Source organism: Thalassophryne amazonica, chromosome 7 (assembly GCF_902500255.1).
Source record: "Thalassophryne amazonica chromosome 7, fThaAma1.1, whole genome shotgun sequence".
Lineage (NCBI taxonomy): Eukaryota > Metazoa > Chordata > Actinopteri > Batrachoidiformes > Batrachoididae > Thalassophryne > Thalassophryne amazonica.
The window spans coordinates 69,342,628-69,365,281 of NC_047109.1; the positions used below are offsets into that span (position 1 = coordinate 69,342,628).

Here is a 22,654-nt window from a genome sequence, read left to right on the forward strand (position 1 = left end):
TCTTTCAGAAAGCGCTGTAACTAGGTTTAAGGATATGATTCCTTCTTTATGTTCTCTAATGCCATATACCAACACAGTGCAGAGTAGCTACCTAAACTGTGTAAGTGAGATAGAGTATCTCGTCAATAGTTTTACATCCTCATTGAAGACAACTTTGGATGCTGTAGCTCCTCTGAAAAAGAGAGCTTTAAATCAGAAGTGCCTGACTCCGTGGTATAACTCACAAACTCGCAGCTTAAAGCAGATAACCCGTAAGTTGGAGAGGAAATGGCGTCTCACTAATTTAGAAGATCTTCACTTAGCCTGGAAAAAGAGTCTGTTGCTCTATAAAAAAAGCCCTCCATAAAGCTAGGACATCTTACTACTCATCACTAATTGAAGAAAATAAGAACAACCCCAGGTTTCTTTTCAGCACTGTAGCCAGGATGACAAAGAGTCAGAGCTCTATTGAGCCGAGTATTCCTTTAACTTTAACTAGTAATGACTTCATGACTTTCTTTGCTAATAAAATTTTAACTATTAGAGAAAAAATTACTCATAACCATCCCAAAGACGTATCGTTATCTTTGGCTGCTTTCAGTGATGCCGGTATTTGGTTAGACTCTTTCTCTCAGATTGTTCTGAGTTATTTTCATTAGTTACTTCATCCAAACCATCAACATGTCTATTAGACCCCATTCCTACCAGGCTGCTCAAGGAAGCCCTACCATTATTTAATGCTTCGATCTTAAATATGATCAATCTATCTTTATTAGTTGGCTATGTACCACAGGCTTTTAAGGTGGCAGTAATTAAACCATTACTTAAAAAGCCATCACTTGACCCAGCTATCTTAGCTAATTATAGGCCAATCTCCAACCTTCCTTTTCTCTCAAAAATTCTTGAAAGGGTAGTTGTAAAACAGCTAACTGATCATCTGCAGAGGAATGGTCTATTTGAAGACTTTCAGTCAGGTTTCAGAATTCATCATAGTACAGAAACAGCATTAGTGAAGGTTACAAATGATCTTCTTATGGCCTCAGACAGTGGACTCATCTCTGTGCTTGTTCTGTTAGACCTCGGTGCTGCTTTTGATACTGTTGACCATAAAATTTTATTACAGAGATTAGAGTATGCCATAGGTATTAAAGGCACTGCGCTGCAGTGGTTTGAATCATATTTATCTAGTAGATTACAATTTGTTCATGTAAATGGGGAATCTTCTTCACAGACTAAGGTTAATTATGGAGTTCCACAAGGTTCTGTGCTAGGACCAATTTTATTCACTTTATACATGTTTCCCTTAGGCAGTATTATTAGACACCATTGCTTAAATTTTCATTGTTACGCAGATGATACCCAGCTTTATCTATCCATGAAGCCAGAGGACACACACCAATTAGCTAAACTGCAGGATTGTCTTACAGACATAAAGACATGGATGACCTCTAATTTCCTGCTTTTAAACTCAGATAAAACTGAAGTTATTGTACTTGGCCCCACAAATCTTAGAAACATGGTGTCTAACCAGATCCTTACTCTGGATGGCAGCTTTCAGGCTCCTCTCCTGTGGAACCAGCTCCCAATTCGGATCACGGAGACAGACACCCTCTCTACTTTTAAGATTAGGCTTAAAACTTTCCTTTTTGCTAAAGCTTATAGTTAGGGCTGGATCAGGTGACCCTGAACCATCCCTTAGTTATGCTGCTATAGACTTAGAGTGCTGGGGGGTTCCCATGATGCACTGTTTTTCTCTTTTTGCTCTGTATGCACCACTCTGCATTTAATCATTAGTGATTGATCTCTGCTCCCCTCCACAGCATGTCTTTTTCCTGGTTCTCTCCCTCAGCCCCAACCAGTCCCAGCAGAAGACTGCCCCTCCCTGAGCCTGGTTCTGCTGGAGGTTTCTTCCTGTTAAAAGGGAGTTTTTCCTTCCCACTGTCGCCAAGTGCTTGCTCACAGGGGGTCGTTTTGACCGTTGGGGTTTTTATGTAATTATTGTATGGCCTTGCCTTACAATATAAAGCGCCTTGGGGCAACTGTTTGTTGTGATTTGATGCTATATAAATAAAATTGATTGCTTGATTGATTGATCAATTCTTTCAGTCCACTAGGAATACTTTTCACAACATAGTTAAATTCTTTAGAAGTGATTGGAAATTGGTGAATTCTTAAAAACATTTCATACGTAAATATTTTACCTTGATTGTCAAATATATCTTGAAGAAACACGATTTTTCGCTCTATCCATTTAGGGATAAAAAGTGTTTGATTCCGTGCAGTGATGTTCTCATTGTTCCAGATAATACAGTAGTGTTCATAATAATAGTAGTGCTATGTGTCTAAAAAGATTAATCCAGGTTTTGAGTATATTTCTTATTGTTACATGGGAAACAGGGTACCAGTAGATTCAGTAGATTCTCACAAATCCAACAAGACCAAGCATTCATGATATGCACACTCTTAAGGCTATGAAATTGAGCTATTAGTAAAAAAAAGTAGAAAGGGGGTGTTCGCAATAATAGTAGCATCTGCTGTTGATGCTACAAACTCAAAACTATTATGTTCAAACTGCTTTTTTAGCAATCCAGTGAATCACTAAACTAGTATTTGGTTGTATAACCACAGTTTTTCATGATTTCTTCACATCTGTGAAGCATTAATTTTGTTGGTTTGGAACCAAGATTTTGCTCATTTACTAGTGTGCTTGGGGTCATTGTCTTGTTGAAACACCCATTTCAAGGGCATGTCCTCTTCAGCATAAGGCAACATGACCTCTTCAAGTATTTTGACATATCCAAACTGATCCATGATACCTGTTATGCGATATATAGGCCCAACACGATAGTAGGAGAAATATGCCCATATCATGATGCTTGCACCACCATGCTTCACTGTCTTCACTCTGAACTGTGGCTTGAATTCAGAGTTTGGGGGTCGTCTCACAAACTGTCTGTGGCCCTTGGACCCAAAAAGAACAGTTTTACTCTCATCAGTCCACAAAATATTCCTCCATTTCTCTTTAGGTCAGTTGATGTGTTCTTTGGCAAATTGTAACCTCTTCTGCACATGTCTTTTATTTAACAGAGGGACTTTGCGGGGGATTCTTGCAAACAAATTAGTCTTCTGTCACAGCACTTACATGTAACTCCAGACTGTCTTTGATCATCCTGAGCCTTTGCCATTCTGGTTATTCTTCTGTCCATTTAGATGGTTGTTTTCCGTTTCCTTCCACGTGTCTCTGTTTTTTTTTTGTCCATTTTAAAGCATTGGAGATCATTGTAGATGAATAGCCTATAATTTTTTGCACCTGCGTATAAGTTTTCCCCTCTCCAATCAACTTTTTAATCAAACTATGCTGTTCTTCTGAACAATGTCTTGAACGTCCCATTTTCTTCAGGCTTTCAAAGAGAAAAGCATGTTCAACAGGTGCTGGCTTCATCCTTAAATAGGGGACACCTGATTCACACCTGTTTGTTCCACAAAATTGATGAACTCACTGACTGAATGCCACACTACTATTATTGTGAACACCCCTTTTTCTACTTTTTTTTTTTTTTTTTACTAATAGCCCAATTTCATAGCCTTAAGAGTGTGCATATCATGAATGCTTGGTCTTGTTGGATTTGTGAGAATCTACTGAATCTACTGGTACCTTGTTTCCCATGTAACAATAAGAAATATACTCAAAACCTGCATTAATCTTTTTAGTCACATAGCACTACTATTATTCTGAACACTGCTGTACATGTGTGTAGTGAAAATTGTGCTTGTAGCACAGTTTCCATGCTAAAAGGGCTTGTTGATAGAAAGCACACCATTTCAGGGGCAGTTTAGTGACATTAAAGTTACATTGCAGTAGGAATGGAAGACCTCCAACCTTTTCAAAAATATTGTTGGGAATAAAATACCACAAAGAGTCAGGGTTTCCAATGCATTTTTGATCCATTTGATCTTAAACGTATTATTTAGAACCTGAAAGTCTAAAAGCTCCAGTCCCCCTGACTCCTTGGTTAGTCAGTATAGTTTGTTTCACTCCATGCTGTTTATTCTTCCAAACAATATTCGTGATTAACCTATTGATTTCATCACAAACAGGTTGATTAACATTCAGAGATTGAGTAGGATAGACAAACCTAGATATTCCTTCTGCTTTTGTTAAAAGTGAACTTCCCCAAATAGAAATATCTCTTTGAGTCCACATATTAAAAATGTTTTTAGCTTTCTTCAGTTTAGGAGAGACGTTAAGGTGCTGGCGCATGTTATTGTCCTTATAGATGTGAATTCCAAGATACTTTGGAATTCACAAAGTATTCCTGGGCGGCACGGGCCCCTCCTGCTGCGGCCTTCACCCACTTTGCCTCAATTCGGAAGACGGACTACTTCAAGTTCAGTGCACATAAACAATGTCAAATGTATTTGTGTTGTCTTTCATTTTGATGTGTGCCATTGTTACAGTAAACAAGTAATAATTGTGGATTAATTGCTGTATCTTGTCTGAGGTAATTGTGTAAACGTAATTGCCCTTTTTTGGGATCAATAAAGTTGCCTGAAGTCTGAAGACTTTACTGTTTCCTTTACAGTTATATTATCAATTGTTGTACCGTCACAGTCATACAAACATAAAATTTCACATTTGGACATATTTAGTTTCAAACCAGAAGCCTCTGAAAATTCTTTAATCTTAGATATCGCTCTCCCAACCTGGAGTTTGTCTTTTAGAAATATAGCAGTATCATCTGGTAATTGAGTTATTTTAATTTCTTTATCAAAGATTTTAATTCCTTTTAATCCCTCATCATTTTTAATATATATTGAAAGTAATTCGACTGCTAATAAAAATAGATACGGGAAAAGTGGACACCCTTGTCATACAGATCTTGTAATGGGAAACCTTGAGGTGGTGTTAGGATAGAGCATAAGACTGCTATTGATATCGTTAGTGTGTCTGAATGGTCATTAGAAATTTTGAACCAAATCCTAACGCTTTCAATAAGAAGTGATGTTCTACAGTGTCAAATGCTTTATAAAAGTCCAAGAATAATACAGTATAAGTGCTTGTGAGTCAATGAGTTCAGGGTAATCCAATAGATCTAAAATTAATCCAATATTAGATTTTATGTCCTTTACCAAAAAATAGTACTGATAAGTATATAAAAAGTAAACTAGAAGTATACTTGAAACATACTTGCATATACTACTTTTTGGTAAGGGGTATCTATTGGTCAAACCTGTTTGCGTTTCACTTATTAAATGATTTAGTCCACTTTTTAAGCGATTGGCAATGATTAGAGCAAGAACTTTATGTAAGTCCCTTCGGCTGCTTTTTCTTTTGATTTCTTTTTTCTAAAGCAAAAAAGTAGCTTGTATTTCTTTCTCCCTGTGCCACTTGCATCTAGATCTTATAGATGCACCTTTGGCCAATGCATGTGACGTATTATTTTTGCGACTGCGGTGACGTCATTGATTAGCACTCCCAGCAGTTTCTCTCAAGTCGTTGTTGACACATTCTTGGTGACCTGACTCACATAATTCTCCTCAGTACAGCGGGAACAGTGAGCAGAGAATGATATCGTGATTTCGGACACAAAGCTGTCCTGTGTCAGGTTTTTACCCGGTTCTTGAGCTTTCGAATGAAAGTTAGCGTTGCTAGCTATTAGCTAGCGTTCTCAGTGGCTGAGAGTTTGTGAGTTGGGATAATTATGGACTACACGGCGCTGGAACTCGATGGAGTGAAATTTGCCAAAACAGCTGTCATCTATGACCAAAATGGAAAATATAACGAGGCTGTATTTTATTATAAGGTAGGTGGTTTTGCCAACATACAAACAGCTGTCCGTTAGCAGTTAGCTCAAATTTCCATAGGGACACTTTTAACGCAGCAAACGGGTTCAGACTTGTTAATTTGTTAAATTGACACGTTAGTTAGATGAGGTGGTGGAGAGTGTGCCCAAGCATGAAAGTGGTGATAGGAGGGGACTTCAATGTGCATGTTGGCGAAGGGAACAGAGCTGATGAGGAAGTAATGGGTAGATATGGTATCAAGGACAAGAATGTGGAAGGGCAGATGGTTGATTTGATGATTTTGCAAAGGGAGGAGCACGGGGTGACATATAAGAGTGGAGGAAGGTACACAGGTGGACTACATTATTTGTGGGAGATGCAAGCTAAAAGAAATTGGAGACTGTAAGGTGGTGGCGGGAGAGAGTGCAGCTAGACAGCATAGGATGGTGGGTTGTAGAATGATTTTTAGAGCTGAAGAAGAGAGTGAGAGCTCAACAAAGGATCAGATGGTGGAGGCTGAAGGAGGAAGACTATTGTGTGAAATTCAGTGAGCAGGTGAGAGAGGCAGTGGATGGAGGGGAAGCTATTGGAAAGCAGCTGGAAAAGTACTGCAGATGTGTTGAAGGAGACAGCTAGGAAGGTACTGGGTGTGACATCTGGACAGTGGAAGGAAGATGAGGAGACTTGGTAATGGATTGAAGATGTTCAGGAAAGCATAAGGAGAAAGAGGTTGGTGAAAAAAATTGGCCGGAGAGTCTAAAGTGAAAAGAGAAGAGACGAAAGATAAGGAAAAGGCATATGGTGAGCTGTACAAGCAGTTAAACAGTAAGGAAGGAAAAAAGGATTTGTATGACTTGGCCAGATAAAGGGACAGGGCTGGAAAGGACATGCAGCAGGTCGTGGATGCACATGGTAATGTGCTGATAAGTGAGGAGAGTGTGTTGAGAAGGTCGAGGAAATATTTTGAGGAGGTAATGAATAAAGAAAATGAGAGCGAAAAGTCTGAATGATGTGGAGAGAGTAAATCAGGAAGTGCAAGAGATCGTAATAATGAACTAAGGTGAGCTATAAAGAGTGGAAAGGCAGTTGGTCTAGATGACATTCCAGTGGAGGTATAGAAATGTCTAGGAGAGATTGCAGTGGAGTTTCTTATCAGTTTGTTTAATAAAATCTTGGAAAGTGTGAAGATGCTTGTGGAGTGGAGATGAAGTGTGCTGGTTCTTATTTTCAAGGTGATGTATTGAGATGCAGTAATTACAGATGCATATAGTTGATCCAACATGAAGGTATGGGAAAGTGTAGAGAGCAGGTTGAGTCTAGACTGGAGATGTGGTGATAGAGGTAGGTTGGTGGAATAGTGTGGTTACAAGTAGTTGAAAGTAGATGAGTTTAAATACTCGGGGTCAAATGTCAAAAGTAATGGAGAGTGTGGTACAGTGGTGAAGAAGAGAGTGCAGGCAGGGTGGATTAAGCGGAGAAAGGTGGTAAGTGTGATATGTGACCGAAGAATATTTTATTTGCAAGAGTGAAGGGGAAAGTTTACAAAACAGCAGTGAGACCAGCTATGTTGTATGGCTTAGAGATGGTTGGTCTAGCAAAAAGACAGGAGACAGAGCTGAAGATATTCTGATTCTCCTAATCTGGACAAGATTAGGAATGAACATATCAGAGGAACAGCTACAGGTGGGGCTTTTTCAAGACAAAGTCAGAGAGGCAAGATTGAGATGGTTTGGTCATGTACAGAGGAGGGACTGAGGGTATATAGGGAGAAGGATGGTGAGGATGGAGCCACCAGGCAGGAGAAGAGGGAGACCAAAGAGGAGGTTTATGGATGTGGTGAGGGAGGACATGCAGGTGATTGGTGTGACAGAGGAAGTTACAGAGGACAGGGTGAGATGGAAATGATTGATCTGCTTTGGTAACCCCTAATGGGAGGAGCAAAAAAGGAAGAACATAATATAGAAAGGCCTTTCTATAATATAACTCTATGGCTGGATTCGAACTCAGCTCAGCAAAAGCATCCACACGCGCACTAGCTATGTAACTTCAGCATCATTTCCCATGTCCTATTAACTGAGTGCATCAACAGCGATGAAATGCTTTGTTTTGATTTGCTACTCCAAAACAACTGGTTATGGTTGTAGCTAGATCGGAGCAGAGCAGTGTATAAATGTTCAGAATGAGCTGGAAGGCACGACGGGCATGCGATAAACAGCAGCATGGCTGTGAAACCGAAACTGGTGTCGCAGCCCAAATGGTCCCCTCCTAAAAATCGGTCTATACTGCCTTCACTGCGCATGCGTCTTTTCTGAGCGTCACTAGCGTTTCGCTGATTATCACCTCATTTCTGGTTAAAACTGCACCCCAGTCATCATCTATCTCAGTTATTTCAACAACTTCAAACTAGCATTTTCACACAAATACACATGATTAAGTAAAGTTGAGATGAGATTAGGAAAAAATAATGAAGAAATAGGTGTTAATTGATAATTACACCTCAGTTTTTTCACTCGGAATCAATAAAGGAAGCCTTGTGTTGTCTTTTTTTTTATTACAAAATACCTTATTTCTTGTTTACATTCAATAAATAACAAACATAAGAAACCGTGCATTGTTCCTGTGATTTCTGGGACTTTTTTTGTTAAAGTTAATTATTACATAGTAATCGTATAATCATGATTATTTCTTAGACAATAATTGTACCATCAAAATCTGTAATTGCGTTGTCCGTAGTTGAGAAAAACATACTTGTCGGTAATTTCAAAATACTCTACTTGTTACAGTCCTGTTACATTGCTGTTGATAATCAGCCTGTTTTCCTCTGATGGGCATCTACAAATCTTTACCTGTGCTGACTGATGCAACCATATACAGAAAATGAAACGGCTGTGTGTCCTTTGATCCATAAGGTTCAAAATAAGACTGTATATAAGGACAGAATTGTTTGTTTGCTAGTTGTTGCTTATCAGCTACACGGGGTCTTTAGTTCAATGGGAGCTCACACACACAGGTCAGATAGCAATTTTCATTTTAGTAACATCATGACAGCAGGTGGTGACGTAGACAGTGTCATGTTACCCTAAATTACCTTTTGATCTTGATAAATGTCTTTGCATGTGCAAACCTCACCCCACAATTTTGCGTACTCAGGTAGACACACCTCAAATAGCATATTTATGAAGATAAATGTGTTAAATGGAAAATACTATTTTTTTGGCACTGGAAAGATGCAAACTTCAGTGTACCGTGTTACTAAAACAGCAAGCTTTTTTTTTTTTGCAGGAGCTACTGTGTTTGCATATGCAAACCTAAAGTAAATAAGGCCCTTAATCTGTTAACAGTTATGATATTCATTAATTTCCTGTACCTGCTTATTCCAGTTTTGGGCCTCTCACAGCAGTTATGGTGTGAAAGGTACATTACACCCTGGACAGGCCGCCAATCAATCACAGGACCACATACTGTATAGACAGACAAACACCTATGACCAGTTTAAAGTTTCCAATTCCCCTAACCTGTGTGTCTTTGGAAGTGGATAAAACCTGAGCACCTGAAGAAAACCCACATAAACACATGGAGAACATGCAAACTCCACACAGAAAAGACCAGGTGAGAAATGATCCCAGGGCCTTCTTGCTGAGAGGCAACAATGCTAACTGTTGGGTATTTTCTCCTCCAAACATTCTTAAAACCTTTAACAAGACAAACAGAGTCAAGAACCACCAGTGAGACAGAAAGTCAAATTTATCTCGCGAGGAGTGCAGTCAGGCTGTACACCAAAGCTACACTAAAGTCTGGCCTGCGCTCCTGCTCTTTTTATTGGAGAAGCCCTAACCACATCATAAAACTTGTCCTAAGGGTGGGGGGGACAACGCAAGACAAGTTTCTTCCCGTAACATAAACACATACATACATAAGTGCATCTGCGTTTCTTTAATCTTATCAATGGAGGTCAGCACATCCCGTTCGTCTGTTGCACTTATCATCTGTTCTGCATCTGCCTGGAGTGTCCTGTTCTTTATACTAAGCATCACATATACAAGGCCATAAATTCACAACGGTCAAAACAACCTCCAGTTCTTTACTCCCAGTTCAGACTGACCCCAGCATGCTAAAACAAAGTTGAATAACAAGTACATTCTCAGGGTTACTTTTAAGACAGGTGCATAACAGCACAATAACAGAACAAAGACAAAGGTACAAATGTTTAACAGTGATTAAAAATATATATATATATATATAAAATCTTTAACATTTCCCTCCTGTTATCGCTTGTTAAACATATAGTAGGCATCACCTAGCTTAGCACTTCTTTTGAGATTTTCACTAAGAGGTTCATCATGGTATGTTCTACAGGCTTACACCCCAGAGGTTATGTCATCATTGTCATCATCATCGGTGTCTGGGTCATACTTCCATTGGTCTGGGTACAGGTCATGAGAGCCCTCTTCCTCTTCGTCGTCGTTTTGCCCCAGGAGTGGATATGAAGCTGGTCCCCCTCCTGGTCCTGGACCTATTGCTGTGGTTATCATTCTATTTACAAGGCCTCGAAGACATGGAATACAACAACATCCACACAATGTTAGAATCGCAGCAAATACTGCTATAGACACTAATAGTGAAGAAATCAAAGACCTCCATTTTCCCATCCCTTCCAGCCACCAATCCCAGCCTTCGGTGTTTACTCCACTGTGCTCTTTCATCTTCCTGTTCAACGTCCTCAGCCCGTCGATGGCTTGAGTGAGGCTGCCATCTGCAGCTGTGTTGTTGGGAATGAATGTGCAGCATTGTTCTCCGAACATGGCGCAAACACCTCCTTTCTCTGCCAACAACATATCCAGAGCAATACGGTTCTGGAAGGCCATAAGGGACGTGGCTTCTAACTGCGAATGGACAGCCTTAAACCCTTCCTCAGTCCAATTTCCTAATTTCTGTACATTGTAGTGGATGTAGTTTATTCTGTCCACGTTCTTATTAATTGAACACCACCAACAGATGGAGGATTCGAATCCAGCTGCTATCTGATCAGCCAGTTTATACTCGTCAGGCACTCCTCTGGGGACTCCTATCGCATCAATATATGTTGGATCTCCCACTCCTTTCCAATCTCTTTTTACTCTATGTCTGACTATGCCTTTCTGCCAGTCTTCAGGAATGAGAGAGGCTGTATATGTCATGACTTCTTCAGGTGTCATGGGCATGGCTTTAACTGGTAACAATAATGATATAAATGCACAATAACCTGACACATTTCTTGGCAGTCTGTCAAAAATTCTGTTATCGCCACACCACCACCATACGTCACTCCTACTGACAGGTTTGAATGTGGGAGTACTATGGACCACATCCTTACACCAGGCAGTGTGGTTTAAGCTACCCAAAGTCTTACTTGTCCCTGTCAAGTTTACACATGTATGGTTAGCATGCCCAACTTTGCTTGAAAATAAAGGTTTAATCTTAGTCAATTTGGTCAATGGATAGATCTTGTCCCACTTAGAACAATTGTTGTTTGCTGCAATGTATGTCTGTGTCATTACAGTCAGCAGACAGTCTTTGGGTAATGCTGCCGGTATTACCTGTAATATAGGTCTGGGTCCCATACATACAACACAGTCCTTCTTTGCAGCTAGTCCTGCTTGTTCTGCCATTAAAAGCCAATTGTTATTTTGTCCACTAATTCCTGTAGTTACTAGGAACCAGTCATCTGCCTTCATGTCTTTTGTGCCTTGTATGGACACCCCCTTTGCTTGTATGGACACCCCCTTTGACGTACTTAATTCTGTCAATATTGGTTGCTGTACTCCATCTGTTTCACAGAGGAAAAAATGGAAATACGGATCTTTTCCTGATTTGTATACCCAAAGGAGGAACAACCAGCAGTCTCCCTTTATATCAGGTGGGAATATGGTTCCTTTTTCTGTGGTATTCACCACTATAAACAGCTTATCATCTGTTTGATACATTTTAAGAATTTGACTCTGGTACTTAGCCCACTCGGTTTGTGCCCATCCTGGTGTCCATCTACTCCATTCATCGGCTACCAACGTTTCCCATCTCTTATCTAGCTGATCATTGGTCATATACCATGAGAAACTATTTCCGTAATTAGTCCCTCTGTCACCATCCCATGTTCCATGGGTAAGAGCACTATATGGTACAGAGATGACCACAGAAGCATTTCTAGGAATGCAGGCTTGTACACCAAATCGGTACACATTGTTCCTATCACACCTATGTACTGTGGCATTTGTTATCGGACTGGGGTCTTCGTTACTTCTTTTTGGTCTCTGCAATCTGCGGATGTGATCCTTATTATCATGTCCTGTGCTTATGGCTTTTAATAATAAGCCCAATCCGAAAAAGAAAAGTAGCATAACAAGGACTGTCCATGGGGTCCAGGAACCCTCGTTCTTTTTGTTTTTTTCTTTCGCCATTTCTGCACACTACAGCACACCTATGTTCAGAACAGTGGCTTCTTAATGTCTTCTGCTAGCTTTCGTGTCTAACCTGGATCTTAACACCAAGCTCACACACTATTACTAGTCTTATCCTACTGTTCTTACTGTTTGTCTGTGTCTGCAGAAATGACTTTCTTACAGTGAGTTAAATGAATCCATGTACTTCTTTCCCCAATTTTCAAGGCTGTGGGTGTTGTGAGTAGTACTTGATGGGGCCCTTCCCATTTAGGTGAATGCCAGTGTTTTCTCTTGATGCTTCTTATCAACACCCAGTCTCCAGGTACCACTTTAGGGTCATCCTGTGGAGAAATGGGATCATCAGTGTTTGAAACTCTCCCTCGTTGTCTTTCTAACATCTTCCTCATGTAATCTGCCAAATTGGCTTCCTCAGGTACATCCCAAATTTGCCCATAATATGGCAGTCAGTATTTTCTGCCAAACAATGTTTCATACGGTGTCAACCCCATGGTACTAGTTATGTTTATATACATTTTTACCAAATCTACGCAATGTGTCCATGGTCTGCCTGTTTCCTCCATTGTCTTTCTAAGTCTGTTTTTTACTGTTCCATTCATCCTTTCCACTAATCCGGCACTTTGTGGATGATAAGCACAATGATTTTTGAGATTAATCTGTAGCGCTTCTCCTACGTATTGCACTATTGTATTAACAAAATGCGCTCCATTATCTGAATAGACTGTTTCTGGTATTCCAAATCGTGGAATGATGTCTTTGCACAATGCTTTAGCCACTGTAAGTGCATCTTCTACCCATTTTGAGAACGCATCAATTATGACTAAACAAAATTCTTTTCCTTCATGTTTACTCAGCTGTATATAATCCATATGAATCACTTGAAAGGGATATTGTGGTGTTGGAAATTTGCCTCTTTGGGGTCTCAAATTGCCTTGTGAGTTGTGTTTTGCACATGTCATGCATGCTCTACAATGCTGTTTTGCATATGCATCGAACCCATAAAGACAAAAAATAGATTGCAATTGCGATATCATACCCCCTGATGAGACATGCGTCACGCTATGGCTCATAATAGCTGCCCATTTAAACATATTTTTTGGCAATATGGGTTTCTTTTGTGGTCATAAGTACAAATCATTTGCGAATGTAGCTCCTTTGTGTAACCACATCTGCCTTTATTTCTCAGGTGCCTGCTGTTGCATCTCAGCAAGCAGTATGTGACCTAAGTGCAAATCTGGAGTGGTTTCCTGTACAACAAAAATAGAAGAAGCTGCTGCTGCTGCCGCCTTCGCAGCTCTGTCAGCAAAATCATTTCCTTGTGAAACTATATCAGAGCCTTTGGTGTGAGCCGCACATTTGCATATAGCAATTTGTTTAGGCAATTTCACAGCTTTCAGTAGTGCAGTTAGGAGAGTGGCATGAGTCACCGGCTTTCCAGATGATGTCACCATTCCACGCTCTTCCCACAGTTTTGCAAACACATGCACTGTGCTGAAAGCGTACTGGCTGTCTGTATAAATTGTTACAGCCGTACCTTTAAACAGATAGCAAGCTGCAGTTAAAGCAACTAATTCAGCTGCTTGTGCTGAAAATGACGATGGCAATGAAGCAGAATCCAATACTTCTGAATTTGTGACAACAGCATATCCAGATTGTGTTTGTCCATAAGCATTTTTAGTGGAAGAACCATCCACATACACAATTGTACTGTTTGGGATGGGTGTGTCCTGGAGGTCTGGGCGTGCTTTCATACAGACTGTTGCTACATCAAGACAATTGTGCGGCTCACCATCCTCAGGTAAAGGTATCAATGTGGATGGATTCAATGTTGTACAGCGCTCTACCGTAAGGTGTGGTTGTGATAATAGCAAGGACATGCACGAAAGATGTCTTGCTGGGGACAAAAAGCTCATGTTTGTCTGCAACAGGAGTGCAGAAACTGCATGTGGAACTTTCAATGTCAGCTGATGGAATAGAACAACATTACTGCTACTTTGAACAGCCATAGAGGCTGCAATTACAGCTCGCACGCAGTGAGGCAATGCACTTGCTACTGTATCCAATTTGGAAGAATAGTAAGCCACTGGTCGTAATTTTGTACCATGTGACTGTACTAAGACACTTGTCATGAAATTATTTTTACAATCCACTGTTTGAGTAAATGGTTTACTATAATCTGGTAGTGTCAAAACTGTAGATGACACTAACGTTTGTTTTACTTTTACAAAAGCTTCCTCAGCTTCTTTGTTCCATTCCAACACGGTTGACATTGAAATATCATCTTTGTACATCAAATCAGAAAGTGGACTAGTCAATTCTGCATAGCAGGGAATCCATGCCCTGCAGTAATTAGTCAGTCCAAGAAATGACATCATCTGTCTTTTAGTTTGTGGTTTCGGAGCATATAAAATCGCTTCCTTTCTGTCAGACAGGATAGTACGCCCTGTGGCTGATAATTCATGTCCTAAATATTTTACTTTATCCCTGCACAACTGAACTTTGTTTTTACTCACTTTGTGGCCATTATTAAATAAGAAACATAATAATGCTACTGTGTCAGTTATGCAGTTTTCTCGTGTGTCAGAGGCAATCAAAATGTCATCAACATACACTAATAGTTGGCTATCTGCCGGTGGAACGAAATTGGCTAAACATGCTGACATGACTTGAGAATAAATAGTTGGACTCTCTGCGTAACCCTGCGGTAATCTGGTAAATGTATATCGTTGTCCTTTAAAGGTAAAAGCAAACCAGAATTGACTATCTGGGTGTACTGGCACAGAGAAAAATGCATTACTTATGTCAATTACTGAGAAACTATTAGAATTTGGTCTCAGCGAATTTAACAAGGTGTGTGGATCTGGAACACATGGTGCTCTTTTAATCACAGCAGCATTTACTGCCTGCAGATCTTGAATCATTCTCCACCCCACTGAGGGCGGAGCCTTTTTTACAGGAAATATGGGTGTGTTACATGGTGAATCTGGGCATGGCACTATTACTCCTGCTGTTAACAAATCCTCTATTACTGGCCCGATTCCTTCAATTGCATCAGGTTTCAATGGATACTGTCTTACACATGGTCTGTATTCTGTTTTTGGTCTTATAACTACAGGTTGTGCATTTTTAATCAGTCCTACGTCTGAAAGACCTGTTGTCCACAATCCTGATGGTACTGAAGAAAGAAGATCATCTTCTTCAGGACTCAACTGAAACACTCAGGATTGTGAAGTGGACACATCAATATGTGTTCCAGCTGTCAGCACTAATGAGACATTAACTGGGACTTTATACAATTTAGTTGATGGGCTGAACTCCGTTCGTGGTCCAACTCTGCTCCAATCAGTGGCTGACAAAGCTGTCATGACTATCAGTCCCAAATCTTGCCATTCTGTCAAATATGGTTTACAAAGTGACACATGTAATGGCATACCTGTGAATCTCAATTTTAAAACATCTTCAGTGGCACCTGTCACTGTTATGACAGCTGTGGAGTTGCCATCATGAATCAAATCTGTCATTGTCAGCTTCACAGGTGAAATGCCTTTCAATTTGTTTTCATAGTCACCATCCGGACCTGGAGGATCTTTATGCCACATTGTGACATGCAGGTCAGGTGGTGACATCTTTTGTTCAGGATGTTTCAGTAGGGCTGTTGCTTGCAAAACGACATCTTTACCCCATCCTGCAGCATCTTCTTCAGAAATGTCAAATGTATAGTAATAGTGGAATGTGGGGTCATCGTTTTCTTCTCTCACCATGTTAACACCACCTGTGCGCTTAACAACTAATTTCCCTTGTTCCACAATTATGGACAAGCCCAATGCAGTCAATCCGTCTCGTCCTAGCAGATTTACGGGACACTGTGGCATGTTCAACAATGGCATTGTACACGCCATTCCAAAGGGATCTTCCAAGGTTATGGGTTTAGTAATAGGGACGTCTGATGTTTGTCCATTTGCAGAGCGAACCCTGAAGGTTTCATTGCTTAGTTTATGGACAGGTATGTTGTTATTACATGTGGTTCTACATGCTCCTGTGTCACAAAGAAATACCACTGGTTGTCCATTTACTAACAAAGTCACTTCCGGTTTTGGTACTGGATTTCCCAGTAAGGCACATAAATCCATATCGCACTCAGATTCGCTGTCTGAAGTGGTGCCATGGATTATGGAATCTAGTCATTGTGGATACTGTGGTTGTGGAGGATTATTCCGTTGTGGAATTCTTCCTGCTGCGCCATCAGCAGGTGGATTCGAACAATTTCTAGACATGTGTCCCTCTCTTCCACAGTTCCAACAAATCAGGGGACCACGTGGTGGCCCTCCCTGTCTGCGCTGCTGTTGCGGTTGCCATGGTCCTTGACGTTGTGGCTGTCCACCTTGTCTGTTCTGCCATGGCTTTTGGGGGCGTTTCCACTTCTTCTGCTGTCTTAAGTTACCCTGTTGGTAATATATTTCATCATCTCCTTGTGCTACATACACTCCTTTGTCGCTGTTACCTGTCTTTTTCTGCTTTAAGACTTCTTCTGCATGACAACAGTGGGTGTGTGTTTCTTCCAATGTGCCTGTAGGCAGTCCAATCCAATGTTTCTGTATCCAAGCTTTTATATCCTTGTTGGATTGCTGGATCAGAGCGTTTTTCAATTGTTGTTCATACACTGGTGTTCCTGGCATTATGCCACTGTGGACCTTAAATACACTCTCAAATCTGCATCTAAACTCTGTCCATGGCTCTCCTTCTTTCTGAGCTGTCCTGGTAATTTCAGTATAATTTATTTTTGGTCCTAACACACCTTTTGCTCGTGTAATCATGGCTTCCACTCGTGTTTTCAAGACTGGATCATCATGTTGCACCGGTACGCCATCCCGGTCTACAGGATTCCAATCTCCGCGTACCTGACTCCATTTAGGGCCACATGCTTTCATCCATACCTGTTGGACCTCAGTTCCATCTAGGTGATACGACTTTCTAATGTTTTCTATGTCTTGCATGAATCCCTCAATGTCAACATGAGGTGATGGTATCATGTCAACTGCTGCTTTGATATCATCAGCATTCCATGTTCGATATACGAGCATGGTTGGTCGATGTCCTGCTGTGCCTGCACGAGGATTTGGTACTTCTATCATAGGATAGGCACCGTCCTGGTCACTGTGTTCCTCCATGGGAGGAGCTGTAGGCACTTTTGCTTGACTGCGTGTTTGTGGCTTTTCTTGTTTTTCACTTTTTACCTTAGGTTTTACTGCCAAATCATACTGTGGTGGCGGTACGTCACCATCCTTTGGTAGAGGAGGATATAACTGTGTTGTTACCGACGATCCAGCCGACGGTGGTTGTTGAGGTTGTTCTGGTTCTCTGTGCTGAATTATCACATCTTCTTCTGCCTTACCTACGCCTTTCTTTTTCCTTGCTTTCTCTAATCGTCGCTTCTCTGCTCCCTTCTGTCTGTTCTCTGCTTCCTCCTCCCAAAACGCCACTAAATCTGCCCCTATTTTCTGCTTCTTTTTCTTATCACCTTTATGTTCCTCTTCTAACCTTTCCTTCAACTTCTGAATACTAGTCAGGTTCAGTCGTCCGTCAAAGTCATGTTTATTTATCCAGGTCTCCAATTTCTTAGTTGCTTTTGGATTTTTTGCTTCCATAAATTTCCAGTCGTCAGTTGATAAATTTCCCTTATTTTTAGACGTCTTACCCCCCATTTTTATTATCCCTTGTTATAATTTGGACTTCAGACGGGGGCACACCTAGGGTGTTCTAAATCTGAAGTTTTCACTTTCTTTGGACGTGACAATTAATTTGCCGTCGTGTGGTTGATTCCTTTCACCTCCCCGTAGGAAGCGGAATCACTTGCCTCTGCTTCCACACACGGTTGTCACTAACGTTGTCCAAAGTATTACACTCTCACACTTTTATTCTCAAAAACCGGTATTACTTCGTATATAAACAGAGGAGTCCGCACCCTCCTTCGGAATTTAACTACGTGCGTTCCTCGCCATCGTAGAGGAGTCCGACCTCCTTACAGAGTTTAACTGTGTTTCATTAACAGACGATTCTGTATCATCGCTTGCGGAATTTAACTGTTTATGTGATCTGATCACCACTCACTCAGTACTGTTACAAAGAAATTCTACTCACTGACTCGACTTCCTGTCTGTCTTCTTCGGGAAAATCTCGTCAACCAGACGATGCCACCGGCGGTCGACAATTGCAGACACGATCAATCGATCGGACCTTGGCCAAGGATTTACGTCTGGACTTGGCGACCCCCGCCAGACACCTCCGGTATTGTTGAGATCCCGGACGAGCCCCCAGTCAATGTTGGGTATTTTCTCCTCCAAACATTCTTAAAACCTTTAACAAGACAGAGTCAAGAACCACCAGTGAGACAGAAAGTCAAATTTATCTCGCGAGGAGTGCAGTCAGGCTGTACACCAAAGCTACACTAAAGTCTGGCCTGCGCTCCTGCTCTTTTTATTGGAGAAGCCCTAACCACATCATAAAACTTGTCCTAAGGGTGGGGGGGACAACGCAAGACAAGTTTCTTCCCGTAACATAAACACATACGTCAATAAGTGCATCTGCGTGGAAAAACAGTTTCTTTAATCTTATCAATGGAGGTCAGCACATCCCGTTCGTCTGTTGCACTTATCATCTGTTCTGCATCTGCCTGGAGTGTCCTGTTCTTTATACTAAGCATCACATATACAAGGCCATAAATTCACAACGGTCAAAACAACCTCCAGTTCTTTACTCCCAGTTCAGACTGACCCCAGCATGCTAAAACAAAGTTGAATAACAAGTACATTCTCAGGGTTACTTTTAAGACAGGTGCATAACAGCACAATAACAGAACAAAGACAAAAGTACAAATGTTTAACAGTGATAAAAAAAAAATATATATATATATATATATATATATATAAAATCTTTAACACTAACCACTAAACCACAGTGCTGTCCCTAATCAGTTGGGATATTGACTACCAATATTTCACAACTGTCTTGTGTGTCTGTTAAAGCAATTCTTCCACTGTGATTTTGTAGGAGGCAGCCCAAGCCCTGATATACGCTGGTATGGCAGGTTCCAAACTGGAGGGAATCCAGGACAAAGTGAATGAATACTTGGATCGTGTCCAAGCTCTGCACAATGCAGGTACATTGACATTTTGCTTATGTTGGGACTTTTAAGCCACCAGTGAAATTATTTCCTTTCAGTGCTTTCTTTGTTGTAAAATATGATTGTACTTATGTCTGTCTTTAACATTCTTGCATTTTGGCATCACAAAGGTGTAAAGGAGGGAAAAATGGAATTCTGACTAATCTCTTTTGTTGAGATAAAAATGATTTTGGCTGCTGTTTTCTTGGTATGTGCCCCTGATTGACCTAGCTTCATTACAGTATTAAAAAAAATCATTGTACATAAGGATTAGAACTGTTTTATGACTCTGCATTTCAGTATCAGAGGCTCAAGAACAAGATGAAGAGACTTTATCATTGTACATACGAGGTCTGTCAATAAAGTAACGGTCCTTTTTATTTTTTTCAAAAACTATATGGATTTCATTCATATGTTTTTACGTCAGACATGCTTGAACCCTCGTGCGCATGCATGAGTTTTTCCACGCCTGTCGGTGATGTCATTCACCTGTGAGCACGCCTTGGGAAGGAGTGGTCCCGCCCCCTCGTCGGATTTTCATTGTCTGGAAATGGCGGAATGAAAAGGACTTTTTTTCCATCAGAATTTTTTCAGAAGCTGTTAGAGACTGGCACCTGGAAACCATTCGAAAAATTTATCTGGCTTTCGGTGAAAATTTTACAGGCTTCACAGAGAATAAGTTCTGTTACTACAGCTTTAAGGACCCCTTTAAGGACGCTCGGCGCGCCACGCTCCGAGCTGCGACGACGCGGCACAAGCCACCGGACCATTTCTAAACGGATGGCTCTGTGGATACGAGACCGTCGTGTGCTCTTTCTCTGGTTATCACAAGAGCTGGACATCAGCCATTTTCCGGCAGATTTTACTTTTAACAAGAAATTTTGTCATGGAAAGCCGCGTGGAGGCTTCGCGCGTAAAGACCGATTCGCTTTGGAAGCGAGACAAAGGAACACCTCCGTTTTGGCGTGTCAGAGGACAAGTTTGGACATGTCTATCTCGGCTTTCGATGCTTACCAGTCCAGTAAGTATCAGTGAACTTGTGGAGAGCTGGACATGTCCAAACTTGTCCTCTGACACGCCGAAACAGTGTTCCTTTGTCTCGCTTCCGGTTACTTTTTTAGACCAAGCAGAGGGAAAAAAAATATGGAATCACTCAATTCTGAGGAAAAAATTATGGAATCATGAAAAACAAATGAATGCTCCAACACATCACTAGTATTTTGTTGCACCACCTCTGGCTTTTATAACAGCTTGCAGTCTCTGAGGCATGGACTTAATGAGTGACAAACAGTACTCTTCATCAATCTGGCTCCAACTTTCTCTGATTGCTGTTGCCAGATCAGCTTTGCAGGTTGGAGCCTTGTCATGGACCATTTTCTTCAACTTCCACCAAAGATTTTCAATTGGATTAAGATCCGGACTATTTGCAGGCCATGACATTGACCCTATGTGTCTTTTTGCAAGGAATGTTTTCACAGTTTTTGCTCTATGGCAAGATGCATTATCATCTTGAAAAATGATTTCAACATCCCCAAACATCCTTTCAATTGATGGGATAAGAAAAGTGTCCAAAATATCAACGTAAACTTGTGCATTTATTGATGATGTAATGACAGCCATCTCCCCAATGCCTTTACCTGACATGCAGCCCCATATCATCAGTGACTGTGGAAATTTACATGTTTTCTTCAGGCAGTCATCTTTATAAATCTCATTGGAACGGCACCAAACAAAAGTTCCAGCATCATCACCTTGCCCAATGCAGATTGGAGATTCATCACTGAATATGACTTTCTTCCAGTCATCCACAGTCCACGATTGCTTTTCCTTAGCCCATTGTAACCTTGTTTTTTTTTTCTGTTTAAGTGTTAATGATGGCTTTCATTTAGCTTTTCTGTATGTAAATCCCATTTCCTTTAGGCGGTTTCTTACAGTTCGGTCACAGACGTTGAATCCAGTTTCCTCCCATTCGTTCCTCATTTGTTTTGTTGTGCATTTTCGATTTTTGAGACATATTGCTTTAAGTTTTCTGTCTTGACGCTTTGATGTCTTCCTTGGTCTACCAGTATGTTTGCCTTTAACAACCTTCCCATGTTGTTTGTATTTGGTCCAGAGTTTAGACACAGCTGACTGTGAACAACCAACATTTTTTGCAACATTGCGTGATGATTTACCCTCTTTTAAGAGTTTGATAATCCTCTCCTTTGTTTCAATTGACATCTCACGTGTTGGAGCCATGATTCTTGTCAGTCCAGTTGGTGCAACAGCTCTCCAAGGTATAATCACTCCTTTTTAGATGTAGACTAACGAGCAGGTCTGATTTGATGCAGGTGTTAGTTTTGGGGATGAAAATTTACAGGGTGATTCCATAATTTATTCCTCAGAATTGAGTGAGTCCATATTTTTTTCCCTCTGCTTGGTCTAAAAAAGTAACCGTTACTGACTGCCACAATTATTTTTCCTGATTTCTTATAGTGTTTCTTAAAGCCAGAAAGTTGCCATTTGAAATGACTTTAGTTTTGTGTCATGTCTGTGATCTGCTTTTTTTCTACAAAATTAAACAACTGAATGAACATCCTCCGAGGCCGGTGATTCCATAATTATTGCCAGGGGTTGTAGGTGCAACATTGTCTTCACCAAACCACTCAGCGTTTCATGCTTTAGGTCTTTTTTCTGCTTTGATTGAGATTTAAACAAAACAATGCATACTAGAGTTGCTGTAAAACATTTATGAGTTGTATAAAGTGGTCTCTTAGCATTCATAATTTTATTCTCAACATGTACAGAAAAACATAGACACAATCACACTATGGACAATTTTCACTGTTTTATTTATGTTGACAACATTGTCAACCTTTTATGGACTTGAACTAGACATAAGTGAAGTGCGAACCAGATATATAAAATTACAATAAGCCAAATCAGCATTATCAATACGCATGCACTGTGACCGTGTCAAATCTCCTGGTCAAAGTTCACCAGTACCAGAAGTGTGTGATGGATTTATCTTTTGCCCTTAAAGTTAAATTAGCAGCTTTAAGCAGTGTTAAAGCAGTGCACCAGGTCCACATTGTTCTGTGAATGATCTGTGTGGGATACAAAAGTGGAAAATACAAATTTGCTCAGCACAGGACTGGAAGCAGCACATCACATTTGCGCTGCAACTTTTCCAATGGAATTCTAAGATCCCGAAAAAGATGGTGAGTGGACTACATTAGTAAGTTGTAATTATTATTCGTACTTGTATCTGTCATATATGCAAATAAGTAAGTCCCTTCGGCTGCTCCCTTGTTTTCAC

General features: G+C 40.6%; 1 protein-coding gene across 2 annotated transcripts in view; it reads left to right on the forward strand.

Annotated features, from left to right (window-relative positions):
* Positions 1-5,422: 5,422 nt before the first annotated feature.
* capn7 (calpain 7) overlaps positions 5,423-22,654 on the forward strand; it is a 43,392-nt gene continuing 26,160 nt past the window's right edge. The window contains exons 1-2 of one of the 2 annotated variants that reach the window (XM_034174393.1): positions 5,423-5,783; positions 19,245-19,353. In XM_034174393.1, coding sequence (XP_034030284.1) covers positions 5,682-5,783; positions 19,245-19,353 — 211 coding nt within the window. In that variant the 5' untranslated portion in view covers positions 5,423-5,681. Of the gene's footprint in view, positions 5,784-19,244; positions 19,354-22,654 lie in introns of those variants that run through there. The other variant, XM_034174394.1, reaches the window with a different exon arrangement.